Source organism: Rhinolophus ferrumequinum, chromosome 22 (assembly GCF_004115265.2).
Source record: "Rhinolophus ferrumequinum isolate MPI-CBG mRhiFer1 chromosome 22, mRhiFer1_v1.p, whole genome shotgun sequence".
NCBI classification, from domain to species: Eukaryota; Metazoa; Chordata; class Mammalia; order Chiroptera; family Rhinolophidae; genus Rhinolophus; species Rhinolophus ferrumequinum.
Window position 1 is genome coordinate 4,303,824 of NC_046305.1, and position 10,651 is coordinate 4,314,474.

The window sequence follows — 10,651 nt, forward strand, 5'->3', positions numbered from 1 at the left end:
GAGGGAGGGAAGAACGGAGGAGAACGCGGCGAGAGAAAAGGCAAACGGGGGTGTCCGCCCGAGCTCAGAGGGGCAGCAGCGCCATTTCTGAGCCTGATCTGTCGGGACCCCAGGGGACAAAGCCAAGCGGGGGAAAACGGGCACGCAGGGACCAAAGCCGTGGGATCCACTCGGCCTCACCGCTGGGCAACAGCGCGTGGGGGGCACAGACAGGTGGGTAGGCGAGTGGGAACCAGCGAAGAGACGGGCCACAGGCAGCCCGCAGGGCACCCCCAGAGGGGGGGGAATGGGTCAAGCTTGATGGGGCCCACAGAGGAGCGTCCTCCTGGAATGGCCAAGTCGGGGGTAGAGGCCTCAGGGATCGAAAACTAGGGGAGTCGACCACAGAGGGGAGCCCTCGTGCGTCTGCGGGGCAGACCGTGGTCACCACACAGTTCTCTGCCCCGGGGGTCTGGGGTGTACAGGATATGCGGAAAGGGCGCCAGGCGGATGCCTCCGGAGCCTTCCAGAAGCGGACGCTGGTGAGGGAGGACAAAACCTCCGGGCGCCTTGGACGCCTGCGAGCGGGGCGCGGGGCCGTCGCGGACACTTACTTCTCGTAGTCATACTTGCAGTAGAGCTTCTTGTCCCGGTAGAAGCACGTGGTCTCCAGGGGCTCTTTGCAGGAGGCGCACTGCACGCAGTGCTCGTGCCAAAAGCTGTCGTTGAGCCGCAGCAGAAACCTGTCCGAGATGACCCGTTGACAGCCCTCGCAGACAGACTTAGGGCTCACGGCTCTGCCTACAGCAGCAACAGACATTCGCTGGTGAGCCGCGCCGCTCAGGTATCCCCCGCCACCCGGCCGGACCCGCTCGAGATCACTCACGGCCGTGGATGTCCCCGCGCCCCCACCGGGGGAAGCCCCTTGCTCACCAACCCAGATTAGATTTGGAGAGAAAAATCAAACCAAGTGGCGCTGCTGATTAACAGGGAAGGTTTAAATTCTACCAGGGAATGGAGAGGAAATCCGTAAGTGGCCTTTAATTATCAGCCCGACTGGGCTTTGAGCGCAAACGTGCGCACATCCAGTAAAATCAGACTACAAATAAATCTGTGCTGCAGTTTTCTCACGTAATCAAGAAATCACTCACTGGGCTTGTCTCTACTGGCTATTCTAAAAACTGAGTGTGTAAAAAGAATTTGGTTTTGTCTTTTGCTAAAATGCAATTGTTTTGTTTTTTGTTTCTTTCTTTTTTGAGGGAAAACTTTTCTTTTTTTCCTAAAAAGTCCCATGCGTACAGATAAATACCGTCTCACCCCAGGCAAACTCAGTACCGTTCAAACCAATGAACCCCAAACTGCTGCAGCTTGGCTAGTTTGCACATTGCAGACGGGTTTTTCATAATTAAGAAGCATCAAAATAAAAGTGACGGGGGAGGGAAAAAACAGTCAAGAAACGGGCGCCGAGATACTGCCGAGGGTCGGGCCGGGACTCAGGGAAGCCTGCCGGCTCCACGGCGAGGGAAAGCTACGCAGACCCCAAACCCACTCAGCGCCAGCAGGGTGCTCCTCTCTGCCCTGCCCCTTGGGCTCCTGTTTTGTTCCTTTAGTTTGGGGGGGGGTGCTTTTGGGGGGGATGGAAGGACGCTTGACCGCCTTTGTTGGCACATTTCACAGCTATTTAAAGAAGGCCTTGTCCCCCGGTAACAATACCCTTGCGCGTGGTGTCCCAAAGGGCCTGACCCTTCCCCATTTCCCTTCTACAGCCCTGTCGCTTTCCCCTCGGGGGACCTGACCACCGGCTAGTGTGCGGGGCCAGTCGCCTTGGAGCAGCGGCAGGGAGGGCCTGGATGAATGGCTCTCAAGGTGAACATTCTGTACTCTTTCTGCCCGGTCTCGTGGTCTAGATGTGCCCGGAGCAGCGCGGGGCAACCACGCCGCTCCTCCAAGCGGAGGCGCGCGCCCCGCTCCTGGGCGCTGCCATCCCGGACCCCGAGCTCCTCCGAGGTCGCCGGGAGTCGGGAAGTTTGCGAAAGGGCGGCTGGAAGAGGGGAACGCAGTAAGCGCGATTTTGTTTTATCTGGGGAGTTGCGGAGGCCTCTCGATAAGGTTTCTCCAGCCGAACTGTTTCCTCTCTGCCTTCACTTCGCTCTAGCGGTTCCCAGTGTCGGAGAGAGGCAAGTGGTTTAAAGGACAAAACGAAAATGCCTCTGCTAAAATAATCCGAACACCCGCTCCTCAAACTTGAAAGGCACCAGGGTGGGGTGGAGCGGAGCGGGGTGCGGTCCGGCCTCAGATCCGGAGCCCCGCGTGCGGACACTCTATCCAGGCCGTGGGCGCGCCGCTCCTCCACGGTCGCTGGGAAGGGGGTGGGGAACAGGGGGACCGCGGGCCGGAGCTCCGGTTCCAGTTAATTAAAGCCGAGGCCGGGGCCCACAGCGCGCGAGCTAATCCCCGCGCGGCGCTGCCCACCTGCAGGGAAAAGTCCCGCGGCCGGACCAAAGCCGAGACCGGGGCTGAAGTCGGTGGGCGCTCCGAGCCTCGGCCTCGGCCGCTCGCCCCCAGACCGCCGAGAAGAGGACGGTATTTATGAGATGTCGATCAGCTTCCTGATTAAAAACCAGCCCCGGGTGTTTTTAATCACTTGCCACTCAGACGCCTGCGAGCAAGCTCGCCCGGCCCGCGCGACTTTGGGGAATTCGGTGCCCTGCGCGGGAGGCCGGGGGCAGCTGATCGGTCTGAGGCAGGAAGGACCCTAGGGACTGCGGGACAGACGGGGAGTGGACTCAGCTGAGTGCAGGAAAAGGGGCGTCAGCTCCCCTGTTGCCCACCGGGTCCTAGCGAACTGGGCTCCAGAGCTGGTCTGGCGGAGAGCGGGTTGAAGTCGGGTCGCGTGGCCTGAGCACTCACCCAGCAAGGAAGAGAAGGAGGCCGAGGTCTCGATGGCGCTTTGGAAGTTCTCCTCCATCTTCAGGCCGTCCAGCATGTTCCGGCCGGGCCGCGAGGACCTACAGAGGAGAGGAAGCGATGCTTCTGGCGTCCGTGCCCTGGGGGACGCGGCCGCCGCGCTCCTGGGACAGGCCGGAGGGAGTGTCCAGAGTGACCCAAATGAGCCGGAGGGTACAGGCCAGCCAAGAGGAGCGTGGGGTGGGAGCAGAGGCTGGTCAGCGAGCTGCTCCGACTGATCTGACTTCACTCGAAGTCAACGCGTTATGTACTTAGGCCTCCGCCCCCCACCTGCGTTTCTCCTTCCCTGCCCCCCACGTCCCCACCCTGTCCCAGCCCGGGGTTCCCATCCCGGCCCGACTCCGCCCAGCCTCTACTGCTGTGGGCCCTAGGGACGTCTCCGCGGTACCCCGCTCCCGGGGTGGGATGGGTGAAAAGCGTGGTGCCCGCTTCGCGGCCGGGCCCGAGCACGCGGGGCCACGAGCTCCACAGCCTGCGCCCGGACAGCCCCGTGCGCCCCTCACCTGCCCGGGTCAGGGGGGCAGAGCAAGCGGCCGGGACTCTGGGCGCGCGGGGCGTCCTCCCTCCGCCGGCCGGTGCCGGGAACGTCTGCAGGAGCGGAGGAGTCGTCTCGGGGCGGAGCCGCGCCGGCCCTCTGCACTCTTGGCTGCATTTCAAATCAACTTTCAGAAACGCGCCCGCCCGAGCCGGAGCCCCGCAGGGGCAGCCTCCCTTACCTGACAGGCGAGCTCGCTCCGCGGCTGGAGCCGGACGAAGCTGCGGCCCGGGAGGCGGAGGCCCTCGAGGCTGCAGGAAGCGGCCGCCCGGCCCCGGCGCGCACGGGAGGGAGCCCGCTCCTCGGCGCGCGGGCCGGGCTGGGACGTGGCCGCCGGCGCCGGCCTTCTCGGGACGTCCTGCCCGCCGGCTCGCTCCTCGGGGGGGAAGGAATGGCCGCTGCTTCTCCGAGACGCGGAGGGAAGACGGCAGCCCAGGGTCCTGGGTGCGAGTCGGGCCCTGTCAGCCGGGGCGGATCCGGCTGCTCCGCCCGAGCCGCGGCTGCGTGCGCGGCGGAGGGAGGGGTGGGGAGCGCGGGGAGGGGGCTGGAGCGCGTCCCGCCGAGGGGCCGCCGCGCTCCCGTTCCGAGCCGGCTGCGCGGCCACCGCCGGGCGCGCCCCTCCGCCGCGGCGACTTCCCGGGCGCGCCAAGTTTCCTCCCTCCACGTGGAGCCGCCAGCTCCCGGCGCGCGGGCCTTCGCGGAGCTCTCAGCGCCGCCGGTGCCCCGGCCACCCTCCGACTGCTGCAAGTGAGAAAGCTCGCAGCCCTCACCCGGGCCGCGCGCGGGGCGCCCCCAGAAGCTACCTGCCGCGTGTGGTTGTGGCCCCTGCAGCTCCGAACTCCTCACACCCCGTCTTCGTCACCCGCAGGCTCCCTCGAGTTCCCAAGTTGGGCTCGGAACCTTTTCAGATGGAAACCCGCTCACCGATGGGGTGGGCAGATGCCATAGGACCCCCCGCCGAAGCTTGAATCAGGCTCCTGGTAGAGACTAGGTGGGATCTGACCCCAGACAGAGGAACCAGCGGTGACACGGAGCAGGAAGTCAGCTAAGGGCACATTCTTAGGGAGCCAAGTATCGGGGGAAATGTCAGCTCCTGCACCCCACCCTCAGCTTGCAGTGGTAGACCTGTAGCCCCTCCAGGCGCGGGCACGGGGTCTTAATCGTCGGCTATCCAGGAGGCCAGCACCGCGCCTGGCCCCCGGGGACACCAATAAATCACAAGGCTGCCGAACATTTATCAGACATTCATGTTGTGCCCCGCTGGGTTCCATAGTTAACGCATTTAATCTTTCCAACAACCCCATGGGCTGCAGACAGTTATCATCCCACTCCGACAGGTGAGGAAAGCAGAGCTGAGAGTGCACCTGAATACCTCAGCAAGGACCGACTCACGTGGATTCTCAGGGCCTCTGAGTTCCTGGACTGAAGGGGACTGAATTAGTCACCAGGCAAAGTAAACCTGAGCAGGTGAGAACGCACAGAGCAAGTGTGTTCTATTACCTTCTCCAAGGGCAAGACCAGATCCTTACTTAAAAAAAAAATAAAAGAGAGAGAAGAAAAAGGTGCTGGCAGCACTTGATCCAATGAGCTGGAGCATGGCGCCCACACTCGCCACTGTAAGTGCGCTGAGCTGGCAGGCACAAGCCAAGCACTACAGATGACTTCAGAAAAACAAGGGGAGAGGGCAAAGAGTTTAATACTCGACATTTGGGAGCTGCTTTATACTTTTCAGGGTCCTTTCCCAGACGCGATTTTGCTTGATCTTTATAACAAACCTGTGAGGGAGGCAGAACCAACAGTTTTAGCCCTCGTTTCAGATGAATCTTGGGAGGGCTTAGGGAGGCGGGGAATCGCTCTGATGTTGCCCAAATGGCTAGTGGCATGTCCCCCGACACCTGTCCTTTGTGCTTTCTGCCACCCCAGGAAGAGCAGGGTGTGAAGAAAAGAATGAATTACAAGTACTCTTAGGATACTACCTAAAACAGAAGTTAGGCAAAGAGAACAAAAACGCAGCACAGCGTTAGGAAACATCGTAAATGCTTAGCAGAGTTTGGGTTTGTTTCGCAAAAGGCCTTGAGTTGATGAAAAGCTGTTTAACTCGTGGTAGAACATTCCTTTTAGCGAGTATCCTGAAAGTGGGTAGGTTCTCATCTGGGAGCCACATCTTTCAAATAGCCCTTACGTCTGAGTAGTGGCCACACAAGTGTTTGCAGGGAATGTCTTTGCCCAGCTGGCCCCTGGGCACCTTCAGGAACGGGACTATGAGTGGTAGTTCCATTGTAAGCCCCAGGGCCCTTGTGCAAAGCCAGGCACACATATGTGATGAGCAAATACCGTTTGCTTAACTGATGGGTGAGTGACATGTTCGCTGCAGTAAAGATGAAAACACAGTGGGTTGGAATCAAAGAACCTCAGTTCCATTCCCAGCTCTGCCACTGAGTCAGCTGGGCCATCAGCTCCCCTGGGCAACAATACCTCCTGTCTGAAATGAAGGGTCTGCAGTGTATGAAGTATATAGTCTGTAAGGTCCTCACCGTCTACAGTTTGTGAAATCGGACTGGCTGTGGACAGGGGGTTGGGCTGTAGGACCAAGGGGTCCTTATGGTGTGCTTTGCACAACGGGTCTGGGTGTGGACTGGCTGATATGTCTACGTGATGTGCTCCGGCCAATGAAGAGACACCTGTGTATTCAGAGTTTTTTATGATTTATCTGCCCTCTACCAGGGAACTGGGGATGCTGGGTGCCTCTGCTGCCCCCGTATTATTTCACTTCAGGTGTAGCCAACTCTGTGACATGGATCGGTAGGCAGGGATCTTTCCATCTGCAAAAATTCCTCTTGCTCTTGCCTCATGGTTTTCCATTGTAAACTCAACCACTGTTATTTTACCTTTTTCAGGAAAGATGCCACAGAGCCTCTGTCCAGAAGCCCTTTATGAAAAATAAGCTACATTCTCCCTTTTATGAGAAAGAAGCCTTTTCCTGAGAATTTGCGGAAGTGAGATAAACAGGCTTCAGAAGAAACCCCCCAAATGACAGACGTTTAGAGTCGGCAGTGATCTTCAAGCTCATCTGGTCCAACTGTTTAGCTGATAGTAGGTCAAAACCCACTTTCCTGCAGCTTCTACCTCTGGTCCATTGATTCCTAAGGGCTGGTATTCAGGGGCAAGTCCTCCTTCCAAGACCTGTCAGGTGGGCCGACCTGCCCTCTCCGCCCTGTTCACCTTCCTCTGGACCTCCCCCGTTTTTCTCATCTCTTGGATATTCCGGCACCAGACCCACCTGCTGCAACTTCCCACTGATGGTGTGTTCAGGGCCCCCCCCCCCCGCCCCCTACCCCTCATCCCCCATCAGAATGGCCTGATTTTGCGTTAGCATCTTCAGGGGCTGCTGTTGACTCCTACTGAGCATGTTACTAACAAAACCTCTTTGGTGCTTTTTCACACGGGCTGCTGGTAAGCCACACTGCAATTGTACATTTGGCGTTTGGCCCCCACCTGTGGAAACTTCTAGTTATCTCTGCTAAGAGATTGGCAGCTGTTTCAAACATCGGGAATCTCAGAACTTCTACCAGACTCCAAGCAACCCAGGGACTGTGTCTCAAGCCTAGTACTTTGCTTGGAGGAGGGAATGTGGGGGCCCAGCGGCCTGGGAGCCGCCATCATTGGAGGAAGACAGGACCAGTGAGTGAGGAGGACTGTGGGGTCCCAGGAGGGTGTGCAGGGACCTTGTCACCTGGATGGAGTGCCTCTTCAGGCGGGAGGTGCCCTGGTCCTTTCCAGTTCCCTCCTGTCATCCGTCTTCAGTCACAGGCATTTCCCATCTGGCTGAGACGTGCAGACCAGCCGTGGAGCCAACCCTTTCTGTGGCAGAAAACATAGAAGCAGCACTATGAGGGTCGTACGTCTTTGTGGCTGAGATTTGGGGAGACGGGTGGGGATGGAAGAGGCAGAGACCAATGCTCAGTGGGAAGGAGGCAGTGGGGGGGGGGGGGGAAGGACATCCTGCTACAGAGTGGAGATGACAGGAACATATTTTTTTACTTTCCTTTTCTTGCTCTCATTTCTGTGTTTTATTAAGGGAAACACAAAGGGAAAATTGTGTTATTTGTTAAAAAATGTCAAAGTGCATTTCAAGCAAGAGGAAAAAAAGCAGACGCACTGCTGCCTAGACAGAGAAGGCCGTCCTCTAACGGGCGGCCAGAGGCTGGGGTGGTGGGGGACACACGGGAAATACGGACTCCCCTAACCTCTGGATTCTTCTCCCGGGAAGCCCCGATCCTACCTGGACATGCAGATCTCAGGAAGGAGCTGCAGGACCAGGTAGACTGTGCTTTCTGGGGTGGAAGGGGGCATCCCTAACCAGCTGCCGGCAGAGGAATGAAATCATGGATCGTGCCCTGGGCACAGCCAGGATCTCTCGCCAACTGGGCAAGGACGGCCCTGGCACAGAGGACGCTGGCCCAGGCTCACAAGGCACCATCTATGGCTTGTGTCCTTGGGGTGTTGCCACAGAACCACTTACATGCCCACTGAGCTACCTGTTGGAGTCTGAGCACCTGTGGAAAAGGGTCCTCGTGACAGTCACCTGTGCCTTTCTGTGCCCAGCACAGCTTTACGCACCAGAGACCCAGCGTGACTTGCCGACTAAACAGAGAATACTCCACAACAGAATGGGTATGCTGGAGAGAGAGGTCTGAGTTCACATCCCACAGTGACGTTTGTCAAGTGCAGAATCGTGAATCACCAGCCTCTGCATGTTCTACTCTCCTGTGCCGGGAAAGGAATCACACATCCCTCAGGAGTTATCAGAGACAATGGATGTGAAACATCTAACCATCTGTCCGGTTAACTTAATGTCCAGGTATCCCTCAGGTCTCCCTCTTGTGTCCCCAAGATGAGCGGATACACTTTCTGAAGGAAACTTGTCTTGGCTGGGAGGGTGGCCCTGCGGGGTGGTCAGAGGAGGGATCCCGGGTCACACAAGCCTGGGGCTGCTCGTGGAGGCTGCCACTTAAGGAACTTGGGAAGTTCCTTCATCTCTCCAAGCCTCAGTTTCCCTCATTGAACAAACTGAGGGACTAATTGGGGTGTTTCCGTGCATGTTAAATGAAATAAGGCATACCAAATATCTAGCACGGTGACAGGCACACAGGAAGATACAATGAATGTTAGGTGCCGTCAGCAGCAGCAGCAGCAGCAGCAGCAGCAGCAGCAGCAGACAGGCCCCTCTAGGACCGTGTTTTATTTCCATCTGTGGCCCTAGCACCTAGCACTTGGGCGTAGGTGTCCAGAGAATGTGACTTGAATTAAACCAAACTGAACTGCACTGAACCGAACAGAAGACAGTCTTGGCCCTGGGTGAGGCTCAGGTGGTGTGTGGCTTTTGGTTCCCCCCATGACCCAAAAAGGTACTTTTTTTTGGAGTAATCCCACGTGCTCTGTAACAGGTCCCAGGTTGCAGGCGTCCTGTGTGAGCGTCTCACTCCTGGGCTCCCACCAGCCCTGTGTGTGACACCTGCATGTGACAATTCCCACTCAATACCAGGACCTGAGGATAACGAGGGTGGGGGCATAAGGAGTGAACTCCCAAAACCGAGAGCGATGTGTGAGAAGGTGACGTCTCTCTCTCTCTCTCCATCCTGGGCGCCCAGCACACCTGAGTGCCATGCAGTAAACATGTAGGCGGGTTAGGTGGACGTGGCTGGACATCAGGCCCAGGGGAACAGCTGGGCACCTGGCAAAGACCTTTGGCAGTACCGGGGTGTCAGTGCTGGGGTACAGCAGCTCTGAACAAGCCTCTCCAGGGGGTGACACCCAACAGAGAGGCTGGGCTTCATACTGAGCAGGTGCAAAAGTACCTCCACTAACCCAGTGGTAAGACCGCAGCTACTCACAGGTACTTGTGGGAAGGAAGGGGCCCCACCTGCCTCTGCACCCACCAAGGACATGAAACCCCCGTGGCCTCTGAGTGGACACTGAGGACACCACTCACTCTTGAGCCTACACACCCTCTCACCTCTTCCGATGAGTGCGCCCTGTCTATTCAAGCATTCATTTATTTACGTGCTATATCCCACCTACCTTCCAAAAAGGACTTGAGATCACGTACAAATACTATCAATGTTAAGCTGGATTTTTTTTTTTTAACTAAAATGATAGACTGGGCACAGAAAAGCAATTCATCCCCCAAAATAATAATGCGGGGCTGCTATTTTAGTTGTGACAGGGTGTTAAGTGTCACTCTGAATTTTCAAGGTGAAACAGAGAAAAGTAAAGCCCTCCAGAGTTGCTAGGATCCCATCAAACTGGGTATCGGTTATATTTATATAACCGTCTAGTTGGCTTCAGGAGAGAGTCTACAGGAGAAGAACAAAGATACATAACTCGTGACAACAGAGACCAAAACTGTGACCTCATTATCAGTGGTGGGACATTTTTACTTTTATATATTGACTATATCCCACCTCTTCTGAAAAAAAAAGTTTTTAGTTAACATAAAACCCAGTGTAGATACAACAAACTAATAAAATAGAGCTGCAAGTTCTGAAACAGAGAAAACAGGGAATGCAGACATGATAACTGTAAGAGTTAAGAGTCGTCCCTTGAGGGCAGAGGCTACATCTAGTCTCACTCACTACACTTTGGTCTCACACAGTTCCGAGTCCATCTTGGCACCTGTGATGTGTGAGTGTTTGAATGAGCAAACGAATACTGTGACCGAGAGTCAAATTTGCCTTGGAGCTTCCTGGTAGCTAGAGTGAAAAAGGAAACAGTCCCTGCAGCTATTTCTGCTCCGGTATTAGAGTTATGATCGTGGACTTGTTGGGGTAAGTAACAAAGGAAGTGTGTCCGGAATCCTCATAGCCCTGGGTCTCTGTGCCCAAGTGGGTCAACGGGAAACATTCCCACCCCAACTCCCAGCACAGCATCTGACACAAGTGAACGTCTGCAGCTTGAATACATTAATGACATCATTAAAAAGAAGGATTCTTGATGCATCTAAAAGATAATCATGTCCACCTTTCTCGTCCCATAAAAAACTTATCTACGACCCTTTCGGAACCTGGAAGAATGAGGAAAAATATTGTCAGGAGGTTGACAGGAAAGACAGCCCCGGCAGATGGCAGCAGGAACGTGCAAAGAGCCAAGCCCAGGTGAGCTCTGAACACC

The 10,651-nt window shown here is 56.5% G+C and overlaps 2 protein-coding genes across 3 annotated transcripts in view; one reads left to right on the plus strand and one right to left on the minus strand.

The window, feature by feature from the left end:
* Window positions 1–3,522, minus strand: part of LMX1A (LIM homeobox transcription factor 1 alpha) — a 125,215-nt gene extending 121,693 nt beyond the window's left edge. For both annotated transcript variants that reach the window (XM_033091987.1, XM_033091985.1), the window contains exons 1-3: window positions 3,450–3,522; window positions 2,890–2,987; window positions 594–780 (exon numbers count right to left, since the gene is read on the minus strand). In XM_033091987.1, the coding sequence (XP_032947878.1) occupies window positions 594–780; window positions 2,890–2,965 (263 nt within the window). In that variant the 5' untranslated portion in view covers window positions 2,966–2,987; window positions 3,450–3,522. The remainder of the gene's footprint in view (window positions 1–593; window positions 781–2,889; window positions 2,988–3,449) is intronic.
* LOC117014592 (skin secretory protein xP2-like) lies at window positions 2,964–4,232 on the plus strand. The gene is made up of 3 exons (XM_033092653.1): window positions 2,964–3,099; window positions 3,318–3,521; window positions 3,616–4,232. The coding sequence occupies exons 1-3, from the start codon at window positions 2,964–2,966 to the stop codon at window positions 4,230–4,232; spliced, it is 957 nt and encodes a 318-aa protein (XP_032948544.1).
* Window positions 4,233–10,651: the final 6,419 nt, after the last annotated feature.

Coding starts and splice junctions, on each gene's coding strand:
- LOC117014592 (XM_033092653.1), top strand. CDS start 2,964: ATGTTCCGGCCGGGCCGCGAGGACCTACAGAGGAGAGGAAGCGATGCT. Junction 3,100..3,317: donor TGACCCAAATGAGCCGGAGG/GTACAGGCCAGC, acceptor TGTGGGCCCTAG/GGACGTCTCCGCGGTACCCC. Junction 3,522..3,615: donor CGTCCTCCCTCCGCCGGCCG/GTGCCGGGAACG, acceptor ATCAACTTTCAG/AAACGCGCCCGCCCGAGCCG.